Raw genomic sequence first — 20,024 nt, 5'->3', positions numbered from 1 at the left:
ATTCACACCTCATTAATTTTTCAGTGTGGTCAAACCAAGATACATTTGACTCCTGTCTTGATAAAATCTTTTTGAAGATGAATGTTATCATGTAATATAGAATACTTTAAAAGTCAAATAATTACCCTCAAAAAATATTTTAAGTCATATGTTCTGTGATATATAGATGATGTGTTTCTAATCACAATCAAGAAAAGGTTTTAATAGACATCAGTATCCAATAGCTGATAGAAAAGATAGATAGAAATTGGTATTTTTATTACTATTTAAATATACCTGTGTAGTCAGCACTCATATCAAGAAATACAGCATTACGAGCACCCAGTCCCCTCTCGGTTTCTTTTGTCCTAAAGGTAATAATTACCCTGGCAATAGATTTGTTTTGCCTGTTTTTAAGCTTTAAATCATACAGCACTTATCTAGCTTCTTTCTTTTTCTTTTCTTTTTTTTTTTTTGAGATGGAGTCTTGCTGTGTTGCCCTGGCTGGTGTGCAGTGGAGTGATCTTGGTTCACTGCAACCTCCACCTTCTGGGTTCCAGCAATTCTCCTGCCTCAGCCTCCCGAGTAGCTGGGACTATAGCTGCGCTCCACCATGCCTGGCCAATTTTTGTGTTCTTTAGTAGAGGCAGGGTTTCACCATATTGGCCAGGCTGGTCTCAAACTCCTGATCTCGTGATCCACCTGCCTTGGCTTCCCAAAGTGCTGGGATTACAGGCATGAGCCACCACACCTGGCCTGGCTTCTTGCTTTCAACAGTATGTTTGAGATTCATCCTTGTTGTCACTTGGAACAATAGTTGGTTCATTCTCTTGCTGTATGATGTTTTGCCATTAAACTTGTTATTATTTGTACATTTTACTGTTGCTAGATGTTTGGTTTATTTCTACTTAGAGTTATTATAAATAGTACCATTATGAACATTTCTTGTGCAACTTTTAGAGAACATATGTACACATTTTTTCTTGATTAAATAGCTAGGAGTGTTATAATTGTGCATATGCAAACTTTAATGGACATAGCCAAATACTTTTCCAAAGTGGTTATACAAATATATACTCCTGCCAGTGTAATGCGAGGTTTCCATAGCATCTCTTATACACTTAGTATTATCATTAAAATTTTTTTTCTACCGTTCTAGAGGATGTATGGTTATAACTGAAGTTGATCTTTTAATTTTTAGTATTTCAATATCTTCTTTTATAAAATATCTGTAAATCTTCCCCCTACTTTCCATTTAGTTGTCTGATCTTTTGTTACTGGCTTATAGGGCTGTATACTTGAAATGTAGAATCCTCTGTCATATATATGCGTTGTAAATATTGTTTCCCACTCTGGATAATGATGTCATTTGATAGATAGAAATTCTGAATTTTGAGATACCTGAATTCATCAGAAGTCTTTTTTTTTTTTTTTCTGCCTATTGTGAATGCTTGTTGTGTTCTATTTAGAACATCTTAAGGCCATGAAGACCTGTGTTTTCCTATAGTAGCTCTAGTATTTTGTCTTAAATACTTAGGTCTACAGTCCATATGGAAGATTTATTATTCATTATTTTCTATATGGGTATCCAGTTGACCCAGGATCATTTGCTAAAAAGACCATCTTTTCCCCATTGTACTGCACTGTTACCTTTGTCATACATGAGGTGACTGCATGAGGTACTTGAATCTGATTCTGGGTTCTATAATTTGTTCCATTGTTCGTTTGTGTACAGATTTGTTTCTACTCTGTGTACAGACTCTGTTCTGTTTCATTCTATCTAATCTTGTGCCAACACAACATTGCTTTAATTACTCTAGCATTATAATGAGCCTTACACTTGGCAATGTAAATTCTCTAGTTTTGTTCTTTTCTTTTCTTTTAGAATTTTAGAGTTGGCTATTCAATTTTCACAAAATTCCTGCTGGAATTTGGATAGGAATTGGCCTGAAAGTGTAGCTTAATGGGGGAGAATTGAGAATTTGAGGTCGAATCTGTTTATTGGGTTGTTGAGATCATTTCCTTTTCTTTTTCTTTCTTCTTTATTTTTTTTCTTTTTCTTTCTTTTTTTTTTTTTTTTTTTCCAAGACAAGTTCTTGCTCTGTTGCCTAGGCTGGAGTGCAGTGGTGTGATCATAGTTCACACCACTTGAACCTTGAACTCCTGGGCTCATGGCAGTCCTCCTGCCTCAGCCTCCTGAGTAGCTGGGACTACAGGAGCATGTCACCATGCCTGGCTGATTTTTAAAATTTTTTGTAGAGATGAGGTTTTACCATATGCCCAGGCAGGGTCTTGGACTCCTAGACTCAAGCAGTTCTCCTGCCTTGGCCCCTCAAAGTACTGGGATTGCAAGAATGAGCCACTATGCCCAGCCAATTCCTCCATTCCTTTCTTTTCTTTTTCTTTCTTTCTTTCTTTCTTTTTTTTTTTTTTTTTTTGAGACGGAGTTTTGCTCTTATTTGCCCAGGCTGAAGTGCAATGTTGCAATCTTGGCTCACCGCACCTCTGCCTCCAGGGTTCAAGCGATTCTCCAGCCTCAGCCTCCTGAGTAGCTGGGATTGCAGGTATGTAGCACCACGCCAAGCTAATTTTATATTTTTAGTTTCACCATGTTGGTCAGGCTGGTCTCGAACTTCCAACCTCAGGTGATTTGCCTGCCTCGGCCTCCCAAAGTGCTAGGATTATAGGCAGGAGCCACCATGCCCAGCCAGCCCCCTTCCTTTTTTAGTGGTTTGATTTCTGAGTCATTGAGGGTGCCAAATGAACATTTCTCACTATGATTATTGATTTGTCTATTTTTCCTTTTGTTTTCCCTATTTTTACTTTATACATTTTTAAAGTTACGTTGTGTGCATACAAATGAAAATTTGTTGTATGTTCCTGGGGAATTAACCCTTTTGTCTATATAAAATACCTTAAAGTCTATTTTCTCAAATATTGTGTGATTGCTCTTATATTACTCTGGATATAGCACCTTTCTTTTGTATGATATATCATTTTAAATTCTTTTATTATTTCAGTATCTACATTTTTGGTATTTCTTTTCTAAGTGATATTCAATTATGTTTTATTGTTTATCTAGTCTCACAATCTTAGTTTTTAAAAATAACTTAGTTAAGCTACTATGTATGGGATTTTATATCTACTATCCTATTATTTATTTTATATTTTATTTACTTGCTTCGAATGCCTTGTCTTTTTTCCTGCCTTCTATTGTATTACATATTTTTATTGTGCCATTTTCACTGTGTATTACCTTGTTAATTAACCTTCTTTACCTAGTCCTTTATTGTTAATGCTAAAAAGTAAAACCAGCTTATTACTGTTCAAAATAAAATTTTATTTTTAATAATTCCCAGACATTGGTACTACCTTAATAATTAACAGCATTTTCATCCTTCTATTTTTATTTTTATTTTATTTTATTTTATTTTTTATTTTTATTTATTTTTTTTTGAGACGGAGTTTCACTCTTGTTGCCCAGGCTGGAGTGCAATGGCGCGATCTCGGCTCACCGCAACCTCCACCTCCTGGGTTCAGGCAATTCTCCTGCCTCAGCCTCCTGAGTAGCTGGGATTACAGGCACGCACCACCATGCCCAGCTGATTTTTTGTATTTTTAGTAGAGACGGGGTTTCACCATGTTGACCAGGATGGTCTCGATCTCTTGACCTCGTGATCCACCCGCCTCGGCCTCCCAAAGTGCTGGGATTACAGGCTTGAGCCACTGCGCCCGGCCCCTATTTTTATTTTTGCTACACATTTTAATTCCACATATATTTGCAATTCATTAAGACATTATAATTATTGTCACATATAATCAATAGTATTTTTATCCACATATTTACCTTTTCCATTGCTTTTCATGCCTTCTTACATTTTCATATTTCTACGTGGAATTATTTTTCTTCTGCCTGGAACACATCTGTGTTTCTTTTAATGTAGATCTGTTGGTGACACAATCCGTTTTTATTTTTATGGAAATACCTAGTTCATGTTTACTTTCTAGAGATATTTTCTCTGTGTGTTGAATTCTAGTTTGGCAGTTAGGTTCTTTCACTTCACATGTTACTTCATTGTCTTCTGGGTGCCATTGTTTTCATGAAGACACTGCCAGTCTTATTTATGCTTTTTCAAAGGTAATGTATAATTTTTTTTCAAGCAACTTTAAGGTAATCTTTGGCTTTCAGTATGCCTAGGTGAGGTACCTAGGTGAATTTTCTTTGTAGTTATCCTTGGAGCTTATAGCGCTTCTCGGAGTTCATTTTTCAACCTCTCTCTTTTTAAAAATGTTTATTTTTTTAGCCATGTTTTACTATGGATATTTTCTGCTTATGTATTTTTGTAGCTCACTATTCCTTTCTTCTGCTGTGTTTGATATCTTGTTAAAAATCTACTGAATTCATAATTTCAGTTTTTGTATTTCTCAGTTCTAGGATTTCAATTTGATTTTTCTGTTCCAGTTCTTTCTTGTAATTCTCATTCCTCTTTCCTTGAACATATTAATCCCGGCTGTTTTAATGTTCACATCTGATAACTCTGTTATTTGTGTTCTGCAGTTCTTTTTCTATTGTCTGTTTTTTTTCCCCTTCATTCAATTTCTTAGCACAGCTGACTTTTATTGAGTCCCTGACACTATGTGTGAAGAAGAGCCAAGGTCTAGATGTTGTTCCTCCAGAGAAGATTTAAATTCCCTGCTAGCAGCTAGAGTGTAAGCAAACCTCTTCATCCAACCAAAGGGCTGTAATAGCTGGAGGTTGGTCACAATGTTTATAAAGCTTTGTCAACTGTTCGTTTGCCCCTACTACTAGGTTGTAGCCCTGCAGGAGTCACAGCTGAGAGCTTCACATGTCTACTATGACCCCTCCTTGGAAGGTCCTGCTTCTGTAGTACCAAAATACTATAGAAAATTCTGGATATCTGCTTAACTTTAGTCTTTTGTCCTGTAAAGCTTAAGAATTCAGTAAATTGAGTAACAAGCCACTGAGTATTAGGATCACCTCTCTATATTTTCATTCTCTCCCAAATATTAGACTATAAAGTCTGTCTGGGTGATTTCATGCCTTCAGACAGATAACTTTTTTCAGTTCAGATTTCCTTGTTGTTTTCTGTAGAAATGTTAGTCTGCAACAGGCTACTCTATTTGGGCCAGAAGTGAAAGTAGTCCTTAACATTTTGACATTTGGCAATGCTGATGTTTAACTTTGACCGTTCTTTGTTTTGAACAAGGATATATTAATTCTGAGCTCAACAGGATTTTAGTCTTGAAATGTGCCTGTTTACCTTTCTTTTCTTGATAAGTAAAGAGGTTTGTTTCTTTGATTCTAAAATAATACGAAAAGTGCCTTTTAAGGATTTTCTGGAGCAAGTGGGGAAAGGAAGTAATAAGGATGGCTTTTCTAGGATTTCTCATGAATTTTGCATCATCTGTGTTTAGAATCTAGTCCTTAGTATTACATTTTAGCCCCTTTCCTGTTTGCCCTGAGAAAGTCTACTATGACCTTGCCGGCAGTGCTTACAGCTGCAATGTTTATCCTGAGATAACTTTGCCACAAAATATCTCATGGCACATTTTCCTCCTATAGGGGTCACATTATTCATATGGGTTTGGAGACATTGTTTCCTCACAAGCAATAGGAGGTCCTTATTATTATTTTTTTTTTTAGTAGATATGAGCATTTCACACAGCCTGTACAGCAGCCTAGCTTTTTATTATTCATCTGAATGCTCAAATGAGCCTATATCCTGATTTTAGTAATTGCTCTGGAGTCAAGGTTTTCTTCCTACCAAGTGTTGACTGCTGTTTTCAGTAGCTTGTTAAGGCCACACCTGAGTTGTTTTAAAAACCATCTCTTTGAACAGACAGGGTACTTTTTTTCTTGTCTGTGAGCATTATGTGGTCTTTATGTTTTTTTTTCCTTTTTTCTTTTTTTTTGAGGCTTAGGAAATAAGATAACTTCTCTATTATCACAAAGAAAATATGCGTTGTACTCAATTCTAACTGAGGCCTGTGACTTCTAAGATCATGCTTCCAAGTTCTCCTGCCTCATGTATTACACATTAGATCAACCCCTGCCATCATCCCCTCTTTACCCCTCTTTTCTGTCCTTTCTTACTGTTATACTTTCAGAAAATTTTCTGAAGTAACAGTAAGAAAGGACAGAAAAGAGGGTAAAAGAAGGGACTAACAGAAAAGCGTACAACTCTCTGTTAGCATTATGAACAGGCTTATCATCTTGTCCCATGCAAATGTTTTACTACGGACCTTTTTATTTTTAACGTCTTTCAGACTGGATGACTATGCCTGTCCGTAAGATGTCTACTCTGAAGGCACAGATTCCCGAAGAAGAATTGGATCAATGGACAATAAACGAAAGATTGGGTAGCAGTAGTTACTGGAAATGTGCTAGTCTGTTCAAGTGGCAATGTGGAGGCCAGGGGATCAGTTTGCAGCAAGCGGCACTCACTCACCCAAACACCCCATCTGGGATCGGTGAACAGGAATGTGATGATTCTGGGAGCACTATGAGCTCATCTCTTCATAGTGCTCAAAGCCAGGGACTTCAACCCAGCAAAAGAGCTTTTGAGTGTGGTGAGTGTGGAAAAGTCTTCTCTAAGAGTTCAACTCTTAATAAACATCGGAAAATTCATAATGAAAAAACAACAAATCAGAAAATTCATATTAAAGAGAAAAGATATGAATGTAGAGAATGTGGGAAAGCCTTTCACCAGAGTACGCACCTTATCCATCACCAAAGAATTCACACTGGTGAGAAACCCTATGAATGTAAGGAATGTGGCAAGGCCTTCTCAGTGAGCTCCTCACTTACCTACCATCAGAAAATTCATACTGGAGAGAAGCCTTTTGAATGCAATTTATGTGGAAAAGCTTTTATCCGAAATATACACCTTGCCCATCATCATAGAATACATACTGGAGAGAAACCTTTTAAATGTAACATTTGTGAAAAAGCCTTTGTATGCAGGGCACATCTTACCAAACACCAGAATATCCACAGTGGAGAGAAACCCTATAAATGTAATGAATGTGGGAAAGCCTTTAATCAGAGTACAAGTTTTCTTCAGCATCAGAGAATTCACACTGGAGAGAAACCCTTTGAATGTAACGAATGTGGGAAGGCCTTCAGGGTAAACTCTTCTCTTACTGAACATCAGAGAATTCATACTGGAGAGAAACCTTATAAATGTAATGAATGTGGGAAAGCTTTCAGGGATAATTCATCCTTCGCACGACATCGGAAAATTCACACTGGAGAGAAACCTTACAGATGTGGTTTGTGTGAGAAAGCCTTCAGGGACCAATCAGCACTAGCCCAACATCAGAGAATACATACTGGGGAAAAACCTTATACATGTAATATATGTGAAAAAGCCTTTAGTGACCATTCAGCCCTTACCCAACATAAGAGAATTCATACTAGAGAAAAACCTTACAAATGTAAAATCTGTGGGAAAGCCTTTATCCGAAGCACCCACCTTACTCAGCATCAGAGGATTCACACAGGAGAGAAACCCTATAAATGTAATAAATGTGGGAAAGCTTTTAACCAGACTGCAAACCTCATTCAGCATCAGAGACATCATATTGGAGAAAAGTGATATGAATGTAGTTTGTATGGAAGACCTTTGAGACTGAGTAAATTAATTATTGAATGTAACATAATCCATTCTAGAGAGTAACTATGAAAGCTTGCATCAAGATAGTCACTTTATTGACTGAGGGTCAAGTTTCACAGTGTCATGGGGTTTGGGCATTTAAGAATGGCAGACACTACTCATTCTTTAATACTGCCTCAAGTAGCAGTACTGTTTCATTAGTCTGAATTGCCAACTATCAGAACCAAAATGGAGCTTCACTAACAATTAACAGCATTAAAATTGGTTTATCAAATTACATCTTGACTATTAGAGAAACTATGAAATTATAAAAATTAAAGTTGAGAAGCAAAAGAACAAAAAGTCAAAATGACCTACAAGCATTTCACTCTACTAGATTCTCTTACATAAGAGAGTTGAGTTGCCACCTCTAATGGAAACCTTAGTCCTCTCTTCACCCAGACCACTGACACCCAGTATAAAGAAAATGCAGTCACCATGCGTCACCCATAATTATTTACATTATGCTTCCTACCTTCTGCTTCAAACCATCCATTGTCAGATACCTCTGGTCTGCTTGTCCACTGGCTTCATCCTGGTAGAATCCCTTTGAGATTATTTTCCCCAAATGACCCTCTTCTAACTTAGCAACTCCTAACTGTCTGCATGGTGTCCCCATATGGGGAGTGTGGTGATCTGGTCTCAGACACAGTCCATGATTCTGAATATCACACCCAAATACAGCTTTCAGAACTTAGAATCTCTGCCTGGAAGGCAAAACTTGATCAAAATTCTTGAGTTACGCATTTCCACTGGGCTTCAGCTTGACTGACCCTGGGATGGTACCTGAAGTAGGGGCCTTGCCTGTGCCACGTTTACCCTCCAGTTGTTCTGTAGTATACTTAGTGACTCTACACGTCAGTCAGGGACTTGCTCAGCTTCTGGTGCAATGATTCCACTCACTTAAATTGTAGTATTCCCAACCACCTCCATTTGTCATTTCCCATTTCCCTGTGTGCAACTGATAGAAGAGGTGAAAGCCCCAAGGCCAGTTCTCAGAATGCTCTGACCCGCTCTCTTCTCCCTCGCTGGACAGTCCACTGTGTCTACTGCATTAGAGTACGTTTACTACTCTCAGCATAAACTGCTGCATCCTAGTCCTTCCCCTGTTTTTTTCTAGGTTTCTGGAGGTATTAATTCTATATTCATAGGAAAGCAGACAGCTTTGAATTTCTGCTTTTGCATTTGGAAGTGGTCATTTCCTCTCCATCTAGGCCTTTCACTATTTAAGGACTCATGCTGACAGTGGTGAGAAAAATGTTGAGTAATTCCATGAGTCAAGAAGTGGTCAGTAGCACCATTGACATTTCCTGGCAAGGGCCATGTCCATGTTCAAAAGTCTGGTACAGTAGTCTAGGAGGTAGGGTTCCTTCACCATCTTTAATTCTTCATTGCTTTCAGTAGAAATCACACAGATAAAATAACATCTGTGCTCCTTCACACACACAGCCGCTGGGGCCCTCTCCCTTTCCCTACCACAAGGAATGGAGGAGCCTGCACTACCGCAAGGTGGAACATACCATGCAATGAAGATGGGAGGCCAAGCAAATTACTCTGGAAAGTGAAGCAAGTTCCTGGTTTGCGGAAGTGCTGTCTGTCAAGTTGAGCAATGCTGACCCCTCAGAATGCAGCACCTCACCCCACGTTACAGAAGAGGATATTTTATATCATGGTAGAACTCAGTGGGCTCTGGGTTACAACATAGACTTGGAAGCTTCCAGCAGCTTCAAAGTCCAAGTAATCGAAATTCAGTCTTCATCTAATAAAGGCCCCCTTTGTGGGCCAGCATCTCCTGTTAGGTGATCAGCAACTCCGACTTTCTCCCATATTAAGCTGCATGTGAAGCACTGTTCAAGAGGTTTCTTGGGATTGTCTGTGTCCCATGTCCACAGAAGTTCATCTGCAGCTTCACATGGCTGATACCCTGAGATTCCAGAGCAAATCTGAAAAAATCATGTTCACTGCTACAGATGTCTGCCTTCATCTCTATCCAAGTGATGTGCCAGGTCTTAACTACCAACCCCTTACCTTGAATCCCTGAGAAGCACGTTTCTAAGCTGAGTTGGTTGGTGGTTTTATTTGTAATCAATGCATGAGAACTACCACTACTTGGTATGTGCCTACAGCTGAGCCAGGGCGAAGGCCTGCACCCAGCTCAAGAGTCTCATTCATCTCAGCCACAGCTCCAGGAACTATGCCTCCAGGGCATAAGTGCAGCCTGAAGCCCCTCCGTCTGAGATGACAGTGCACTCTCCCTGAGTTCATCTTCTGTCAGGCTTGGGTTTTCATGGATTTAGTCCTCCGAGGTGCCTGTTCACTTATTCCCTGTCTGGGAAGGCAAAAAGTAAGTCACTGTCCTATTAGATATGCCTAGGCTGACTTGAATATATTTGTGGTACTAGTATTTGGCCAGGCAGTGGCTTTATTGTATTTTACCATAGGAGTGTGAGCTTGCTACATGGCCTTCTCAATTAGGAGAGTGAGCATTGCCTGGGTCTTAGTCTTTTTCTCACATGGATTATATGGCTCTCTACCTGGGCATTTTAACCTGCCCCAGCCCAACCCCTAAAAGTAAATTTCTGAGGACTCTGCAGTAAGACTTCTTCAGCCACAATCTTTTCTGCCAGCTGATCTGTGCAGTGTTTGACATTTCAGCAGTTACTGAGAGGGAGTTTTCTGTACCCCAACTTCAGCTGGGTTAATCCCCAAACACCCAGTGTTTCCTAGAAAGAGTAGTTCATTCTGTACCTTGCTTTTCTAGTCCTAATGACCATGTAGGCATAACCAACTGTGACAAGATGAAAGACCATGATTTGGGACTCTTCAGGGACAGACTTGGTACCTGGTAATGTGCCGCCTTTAGCAGCTCCATCTTTACACGTCCAGCCTGCGCCTGCTTCATGTAGTGCACAAGACTGTTCTGGCACACCACGACCACGAACTTCCCGTGAAGCCAGTCTCCCCACCCCTCACCTGGGCCATGGAAAAAGGTAAGAGCCAGAGAAGCTGCTCCTGGCCTCTCCTCCCATCTCAGAGCCTTCTAAGATCTATCCCAGTGCCAGTTCCACTCAGCCCAGGGGGAGGGTTTGAGAAGGGAATTAGCATCTAGACTTTGATAGGTTCTTCATTTCTATGAGCTTCTGGGAACAGCCACTGAAACTGCCTCCTCTTTAAAGAAAAAAAAAATTGGTTCGTATTTCCTCTTTCAGATTCCTCTGCCCATCTTCTGCCGGGTGCCCCTCATGTCCAGCTGACTGATTTGTCATCTGGGTTCTTTCTCCCTGCCTACCTGTTTGTCCAGCTTTGACAGTGGCCTCTCTAAAATGTTACCTTCCTCCATATTCATTGACTGCTTCCAGAACAGCACTTCGTCCCTGCAGCAGACTGAGGCTTCCAGGTTACTGTGCCCGAACCTCAGAGTCTTGGAACAAAGTTGCTTTAAACTGAATGCTTTTGGTGGAGAAAACAATGTAATTCAGAATTAATCCAAGAACACCATAGCCTCCCCCTGTCTGATTCCTCTCCTTTTCTTCCTGTTCCTTTGCACTTTGCCCCACCCTCCCCCTATAGCCCTGGCTCAGTTGGCAGTACACCATGGAGACACCAGTCTCTCACCCTCTTCTGTCTTGCAGCTGGAGGGCTCCCCACTTCTTGGCCCACCTCAACTCCTGCTAAATATATCTTTGGCAATTTAAATATTTTTATAACAGTTTGTGAAGGGAAAAGAATGCAAGGCTTTGTTGATTCTGATCACTCAAGGACCTCTTGGTGGTGCTGACAGTCATCCTCTGCAGGTGCCAGCACTGGGTGGCACTGACACTTCCTCTGTGTTCCATGTGCCACCCTGTGTACCCACATCACTATCCTTAAAAAAATGTTGACAGTAATTTTTTATCAGTGTGTCTTTCTGAAAATAAAATAAGAAAAGTGCCCAGTTTTCTAAGATGTATAAGTTGCATTTTTGTTACCTGATTATCTAATTAGATGGCGCTAAGACATGGCCAGAAGCATTCCAAGTGTTTTTCTCTCTGTAGCCAGCCTGGTCCAAGCCCCTGGCAATGACCATTGAAACCCTATGTGGTCCTCAAAAGCAGAGTGTTGACACTGAGGAATATAAAGAGCTGTACCCCCATCACTGGGGCTCACAGTTCACATTTAAGGGCATGCCTAGTACCAAATGCTATTGTAAGAACTTTGCATATATTAATTCATTTAATCGTCACAAAATTGCATGAAACTTACTTCCATCCTGTTTTGTACTCTATTATGAGGTGGTCAATGAGATGCTGCCAAAAGAGGCCGAGGAGAGGCTCGGGAAGACGAAAGTGTACTCACTATTCCTGGAGACAGGAGGCAGGGCAGGCCATACAGGGCCATGTAGGCGAGGTGCCAGGGTGGTCAGGAGGATGACAGGAGTCAGGGGGCATGGGGGGAAGCATGAAGCCAGAGCCTTTCTTTGGGTTTCTAAGGGAAAGGCAGGGCAGGGTGAATAGTTGAGACTGACCAGTTTGAGTAGTTTCAGTGGGCTCTAATCTATAAGGAGAGGGTGTGTCCCTAGGTGCCTGGTCTCCAACTCGGGGATGATGAAGGCAGTGGAGTGGTGCTCCTGGGGTGTGCGAGCCTGAGAGAGGAGGCCCGGCTCTGGGTGGTTAGTGCATATTGAAGTCATGCCCAGCTCAGTCTTCGCTGTCTCTTAAGAACTGGCCAGCACCAGGAAGGGCAGGCTCTGTCTGTCCCCAGCCAAAAGCTTTGTGTCTTTTCTTTTCTTTTCTTTCTTTTTTTTGACAGAGTCTTGTTCTGTCACCTGGTCTGGAGTGCAATGGTGCTATCTTGGCTCCCTACAAATTCTGCCTTCTGAGTTCAAGTGATTCTCCTACCTCAGCCTCCCCAGTAGTTGAGATTACAGGCATGCACCACCATGCCCAGCTAATTTTTTGTATTTTTAGTAGAGATGGGCTTTCACCATGTTGGCCAGGCTGGTCTTGAACTCGTGACCTCAAGCGATCTGCCCACCTTGGCCTCTCAAAGTGCTGGGATTACAGGTGTGAGCCACCACACCTGGCTAAAACAAAATATACAGGAAAAATTTTAAATATATACACTATATTTCATAACTATTTTATGACTATGCAACATTTTACAATCTGTTTTACAACTGCATTGGTATTTGACCCTAAAAGGTCATTTTTTTCCTTCCAATTTGAGGAGAACTGAAAACATTTCCCTAGAAGCACTCTGGGCCATAGGCACTGTGTCTACTCCACCTAATGGAAAAGTCTGCGCTGCCTGGGGTTGGTGGGTGGAGAGGGCTGGGGCCACGTGCTCACCTGGAACCTAAGGAGGTGGGGTTCACCCAAACCACATGAGCCAACAGTGCGAGAGAGGGGTCCACAGGAAAAACCCAGGGTCTTTCTCCAAAGAAGGGAGGATGTGGAAAGGTCCCATGCAGGCAAACCGCAGATGACCCCAGGCCTGACACCGTTGAGGCTGAGGCTGCGGCCCTCCTTGGCTTACCCCCTTCTCAGATCCAGACTTTCTGGGCCAGGCCTGAGGCTGAGCCTCATGGGGGTGAGAGAACCGGGAGCCTGGGTGAAGATGCAGGGGAAGGGCAGGCGGAGCGCTGACCCCAAGGACCTCTTTCCCTGGAGAGGCAGCAGTTTGAGAATAAAACCCAGAGGCTTTTCTGATAGGGGTGACTGGCAGCAGACCTGCGGAAGTCCTTCCTTCCTTCCTCCCTCCCCTTCCCCTCCCCTTCCTGTTCCCCTCCCTTCCCCCTTCCCCTCTATCCCCCTCCCTCCCCTTCCCCTCCCTCCCTTCTCCCTTCCCCCCTTGCCCTACCTGCCTTCCATCAGTTGAAGCTGTAAGACCACACAGGCCCATCAGTTCATGCAGGGGGCCTTGGTAGCACTTAAAACAGAGGAAGCTATTACCTGGTTTTGGGTTTTGTATTTCAAATCTCCAAGCTCCAGATAGTTTTTATAACAATATACATTTTACCAGAGAGTTAGAAAATGGAAAAGTTTCAAATTGCTTCTTTCTCTCTCAATTAATTTTCCTTGCAGAGAAGAAGAAATTCCAAAGTTGGAAAATGTACTTAATCACCTGAAGTTCAATTGCTAATTCATCTCAGTAATATACATACAGACAAATCTTTTATCGCCCAGTTTTTAGTGTCTTTACTGATTAAAAACATAGAGGTTGACTGAAGATTTTTAAAAATCTTATCTAGTTATATGACTTCTGCCGTTCTTGATCAGTGAGTACATAGGCAGAGGATGAAACTTGGAGGCTGTTGTCACCAGGGTTATAGTTTAAACGTCTTAAGCAGGCAGTGGGGTTGGGCTGGGATGGCGAGGTGAAGATAATGCCATAACTAAACAGGTTCATTAGGAAAGAGGTTTATTACAAGAGTCTATGGCAGGAAAACATGGATACCTGAAGTTAGAGATAAACTGGATCTTGGGAGCATAGTTATGTAGCTGTTCAGAATTCATCTGAGTTGAAGATAAGATAGGTAAAGGATGCATCAATGGTTATTCCTTGAGAAGCAGGTCATGGTCCTTCTTGTCTTTTAGGTTTTCTTTAGTCATGAACTTCTCTTAGATTTCTAATGGTTTTTATACTTATCCATTATTGCATGAGAGATAGGTTCACTGAGCACTCATTATGAGTCAGGCAGTGTGCATTTTTTCTACATTATGCCATGAAATTTATATAGAAACTTTCAAGTTTGTAGGGGTGGATGGTTACCTATCAGCTAGATATGATTATCATACTTACTTGACAGACAAGGAGTCTTTGACTTAAGTAGCTTGACCAAGATCACATTAGAGTTAAGAGAAGGGTTTTAAATGTGAAGGCTTTGTGATAGAACCCAAACGCTTACCCAATAAGCTGTACCACCGTGGATCTCAGGAATTAGTCACTCTGGCTGCCAAAGTTCTGTTCACCTCTTTTCTCTCTCCTTTTTATTCTTTTCCCAAAATATAAGTACACATCAAAAGATGTTTCTGGATGGGCACTGTGGCTCACACCTGTAATCCCTGCACTTTGGGAGGCTGAGGTGGATGGATCACCTGAGGTTATGAGTTTGAGATCAGCCTGGCCAATGTGGTGAAACCCTGTCTCTACCAAAAGTACAAAAATTAGCTGGGCGTGGTGGTGGGTGCCTATAATCCCAGCTACTCCCAGGCGGAGGCAGGAGAATCACTTGAAATCGGGAGGCGGAAGCTGCAGTGAGCTGAGATCATGCCACTGCACTCTAGCCTACAGTACAGAGAAAGACTCTGTCTCAAAAAAAAAAAAAAAAAAAAAAAAAGATGTTTCTAAGAATGCTAGCAGTGCATGTTTCAGAGCAGCATTAGTCCATTGAATGAAGGTGACCAGTACACTGTTTCTGCACGTAAAACCCTGTTTAAAAACACATGTATAAAAGATGTTGCTAAGCGTGCAGCTTGGGTGTATGATTGTGAAGTGTTGCTTCTATGAATAAAGGTGTCTGCCACACTGTTCTGCATGTAATACACACTATTCTGCATATAATATACTCTGAAAAGACAAAAGATGTTTCTAAAACATTCTCAACACAGTAGCCAGAGTGGTTGTTTTAGTTCATCAGACCCTGTAACTGTTATTAAAACCCTCCAGTGTCTCCTCATCTTACCCAGAGCAAAAGAAAGTCCATGATTTTAATGGCCTTGGCCTATAGGGCTACACACAATATACATATGCCAGTGCCTCAGGTGATGGTTAGCTTTATATGTCACCTGGCCAGGCTATGGGACCCAGTTATTCAATCAAGCACTGATCTAGATGTTGCTATGAAGGTGTTTTGTAGATATAGGTGACATCTACAATCAGCTGACTTTAGGTAAAGGAGATTACCCCCAATAATTTGGGTGGGCCTCTTCCAATCAGTTGAAGGCCTTCGGAGCAAAACCCTCTCTATCTAATCTATATCTATATCTAATCTGTTGATCCTTTGGGCTCTGTCCTCTGGAGAGCCCTGACTGCTCCGCTTTGCTGACTTCCTCGCATTGCCTCCCTCCCTCACCCTACTCCTCCATACCACTCTCTTTGCTGGATCCCCAAAACACCAGGCAGGCCCCTGCCCTAGGGCCTGGCACTCGCCACTCTGCCTGCAGGAGCCTGTTGCCCACACATCCCTGTGGCTCGCTCCCCACCTCCTTCAGATGAAGCCTGCACTGCATTGCCCTATTCAGAATGGCAGACATCGTCCCCAGCTTCCTTATTCTCTGTACCTTGCTTTGCTGTTTTCTTTTGTCCACAGAATGTCACCCTCCAACATACAATATTATTTATTAGTTTTGTATGTTGTTTATTGTGTGTCTCCACCATTAGATGCAAGTCACCTGAAGGAAGCAATTCCTGTCTGTTTTGTCTGCTGATGTATTCCAGGTGCTTAGCACAGAGTAAGCACCCAAGGCTATATGTGGGACTAACAATGGGCAGCCTGTGGGGGCCAGTGAGTAAGGGCTAGCTGGGTGTGAGATGGGGTCCTGGGACTGCTCAGCTGTGGGCTGAGTTAATGAGTGGGGCCTGTGTGGGCAGTGATTGGTAGGACTGGGAGGTCCAATGGTAGGTTTATGGGGCCAGCAATTTGGGCACCTCTACAGGGTGCATTAAGGGGACTCTGGCTTCCAGTGACTGTGGGAGAAATGAGTATCTTGCCCAAGGTCACTCATCTAGCAGAGCTGCAGTTGACCTCAAGAAGCCTTAACCATGACACAGTGCAAGGTCAAGATGTGAAAGCTGACTTAAAGAAGTACACAGGGCATGGGCAAGACAAGGTCTGTGTGCCCTGGAAGTTTTACCTGTCTGCAGACCAGAATGGGACAAATAACTCAGACATTGATACTACAGGTAAATTCAATATTAGAGAGCTATGATCATACCTAATCTGGCAGATTGTATCAGTGAGCAGTGCCTGGGGCCATGTTCCCCTAGACTAATATACCCTTCTACTATTTCTGTTATGAGAGGCTGCAGGTAGATTTGAGAATGAATCACAACCCAGAAAAGGCTGGGGCCCTAGCAGTGGGGTCACAACACCATGGTGCCATGGAAAGGTGATTTTTTTATATTAGTGTGTAGGATGAATAAGAGGGAAAAGATATAAGAAGCAGAAAGCCTAGTTGGTATTCTGACAGAGTAATTGCTATATGCTGAGTATTTATGTTGCTCCAAAATTCATATGGTAAGATCCTAACCTCCAATGTATGGTATTTGGAGGTAGGGCCTTTGGGGGGGTTATGAAGGTAGAGCCCTCAGGAATGGGATTAGAGCCCTTATAAAAGAGACCCCAGGTGCCCTCACACTTCACACCATGTGAGGACACAGCAAGAAAGTGCCGTTTATGAACAAGGAAGCAGCCCTCACCAGACACCAAATCCACTGGTGCTTTGCTCTTGGACTTCCCAGCCTCCAGAACTGTGAGAAATGCCTGTTTTTCAGAAGCCACCCAGTCTATAGTACTCTTTTATAGCAGCCTGAATGGAGTAAGACAAGACTCCACAAATGAAGTGATAAGGCTTAAAATTGTCAAATCCAGTCCTTTTTTTCTTTTTTTAATTTTTTTTTTAATTTTGGAGACAGAGTTTCATTCTGTTGCCCAGGCTGGAATGCAGTGGTGCAATCTCTTGGCTCACTGCAACCTCCGCCTCCCGGGTTGAAGTGATTCTTGTGCCTCAGCCTCCCAAGTAGCGGAGATTACAGGCATGTCCCATCATGCCTGGCTAAATTTGTGTTTTTAGTAGACATGGTGTTTTGCCATGTTGGCCTGGCTGGTCTTGAACTCCTGGCCTCAAGTGATCTGCCTACCTCAGCCTCCCACAGTGCTGGGATTACAAGCATGAGCCACCGCACCCAGCCAAATCCAATCCTTTTGCTAATTTACCTCTCTATATTCTAGCCTGCCTTTTGGAATTCCATCCAATTGGTCAATTTCTTCCTATCAGAGCCTTATTCCTTCTTGGTTTCTATCCCTTACATTTCTTCAGCCTTTTCTCCACAGGGTGGAACGTCATTTTTGAAATCCCCCCAAGCTACTTGTAATAACCATCAATATTCCACTCTGGCTGTTCATCCTACAGCAGTGTTCCCCCATCAAAGCCCAAGGGATGGAAAATATTTACAGTTTGGAATTTTTCTCATTTAGAAACAAAGGCATCAATAAAGAGTATTTGCAAATGCCAGATGTAGGTGATGGGGAGGAAGGCAGCAAATCACACTGCCACGTGTGTTCCTTTGCAACAATTTTGCATGTTCTTCACATGTACCCCAAAACCTAAAATGCAATAAAATAAATAAATGGGGAAAAAAAATAAAGAGTATTTGTGAAGCAGTTTCATTCTATAAAATGATGGGAAGATTCACTTGGAATTGTGCATTTTATTCCATTTTTAAAGAAGTTTTATGAAATGTATAAAGGAGCAACCAAAGACCCAAATCAAACTTTTGGGAAAAGTAAAATTTATTTAACAGGAAGTAACTGAGTAAAGTCAGTTACCTGGGCTCTTTATCACATGCAATGAATGCAATAAATTAGGGGGAAATTTCTAAAGAGTAAAAAGTTTAAGAAATGTGGCAAAGCTGTAATAAATGTGTCAGAAGATTCACCCAAGTGAGAAAGCCTAAGAATACGGTTAATATACAGAAGCCCTTCGATACAAGTCTCAAAACATTGGACCACAGGTGAGACCTTATAAATAGGTGGGTAAAGCTTATGTCAAAACATAATCTTACTCTGCTTTAGAGCTCTCATCCCAGAGAGGAACACTGCAATTTTAACTGTGTAAATGTGGAATAAGCCTCCAATCCAGAACTCCATTTTCACTGGGACATATAATTCATGATGGGAGAAATAATTCAAGGGCAACAAATGGGACAAAACCTTAGGTGTAGGTCAGCTCACTCAACAGAAGAGAAACCACATTGGAAGAATGCCTCATACATTCCACACATAGGAGAAAACCCACAATACTTTTTTTCAGGAGTCCAAATAAATTGATTGGACCTCAAAGAATTCAAATCCCTGTATGCAAAAAACAGGAAAATCTTTAGGGAGTTGTCAACCTCCACTGAACACCAAAGAAATGATCAAAGAGGCTAGGTGCGATGGCTCATGTTTGTAATCCCGCACTTTGGGAGGTGGAGGTGGGAGAATCGCCTGAGCTCAGAAGCTTGAGACCAGCCTGGGCAACATAGTGAGACCTTATCTCTACCAAAAAAAAAAAAAAAAAAAAAAAAAGGCTGAGCGTGGTGGCTCACGCCTGTAATCCCAGCACTTTGGGAGGCTGAGGCGGGTGGATCACGAGGTCAAGAGCTCGAGACCATCCTGGTCAACATGGTGAAGCCCCATCTCTACTAAAAATACAAAAATTAGCTGGGCATGGTGGCGCGTGCCTGTAATCCCAGCTACTCAGGAGGCTGAGGCAGAAGAATTGCCTGAACCTAGGAGGCGGAGGTTGTGGTGAGCCAAGATCGCACCATTGCACTCCAGCCTGGGTAACAAGAGCGAAACTCTGTCTCAAAAAAAAAAAAAAAATAGCTGGGTATGGTGGTGCACGCCAGCTACTCAGGAGACTGAGGCTGGAGGATTGCTTGAGCCCAGGTTGAGGCTGCAGTGAGCTATGATGCCACTGCAGTCCAGCCTAAGAAACTGAGCAAGACACTGTTCCAAAAAAATAAAATAATAAAAAAAGAAATGATCACAGGCAGAAACTGTATGTACACACTGAGTATGGAAAAGCCCTCTTGTAGAAGTCAGTCATTTGTATACATCAGAAAATTCAGAAAGTAGAGAAACCTTGTGAATGTACTGAATATGATGATATCTTTAGTAACAGAGGATGTCCCACTGTACACAGAATGATTCATGCTGTGAAGATAACCTACAAGTAGACCAAATGTGAGAAAGCCCACAGGAGGTAGCTAGGACTTGCGGTGCATCATAGAATTCCTGCCAGAGAGGCCCGCAGGCATGAACGTGGCAGAGTGTGAGTCTTCTGCGGGAAGCCAGGACTCCATGCCAGAAACTTCACACTGGGGAGAAATTCTTCATGCAATCAGTGTGAAAACGCCTTTACCAAGAACTGCTTCTAATTCTGAATCATAGAGTTCAGAGTAGGGAAAACAACACAAATGTAAAAAAATGTGGAAAAGTTTTCAACAAGAAGTCAAAACTAATTGCACATCAAAAATTAATACCGGGAGAAACAGAAAACAGCAAACGCAGGAAAACTTTTACTTGGAGATCGGAGCTCACTGACTCTCAGAGTTCATATAGAAGAACCCTAGACAATCACAAGCATGGAACCACCTTTGGCAAGGAAACACACCACATTACCC

General features: G+C 41.8%; 1 protein-coding gene across 3 annotated transcripts in view; it reads left to right on the top strand.

Annotated features, from left to right (window-relative positions):
* ZNF454 (zinc finger protein 454) overlaps positions 1-7,893 on the top strand; it is a 47,347-nt gene extending 39,454 nt beyond the window's left edge. For all 3 annotated transcript variants that reach the window (XM_032270489.1, XM_032270488.1, XM_032270487.1), the window contains one exon: positions 6,268-7,893. In XM_032270489.1, the coding sequence (XP_032126380.1) occupies positions 6,268-7,598 (1,331 nt within the window). In that variant the 3' untranslated portion in view covers positions 7,599-7,893. The remainder of the gene's footprint in view (positions 1-6,267) is intronic.
* The last annotated feature ends 12,131 nt before the right edge of the window (positions 7,894-20,024 follow it).

This window comes from Sapajus apella, unplaced genomic scaffold (assembly GCF_009761245.1).
Source record: "Sapajus apella isolate SASKATOON/1434 unplaced genomic scaffold, GSC_monkey_1.0 scaffold211, whole genome shotgun sequence".
Classification (NCBI taxonomy): domain Eukaryota; kingdom Metazoa; phylum Chordata; class Mammalia; order Primates; family Cebidae; genus Sapajus; species Sapajus apella.
The sequence above is the reverse complement of the archived record's forward strand: the minus strand, read 5'-3'. Positions and strand labels throughout refer to the sequence as shown.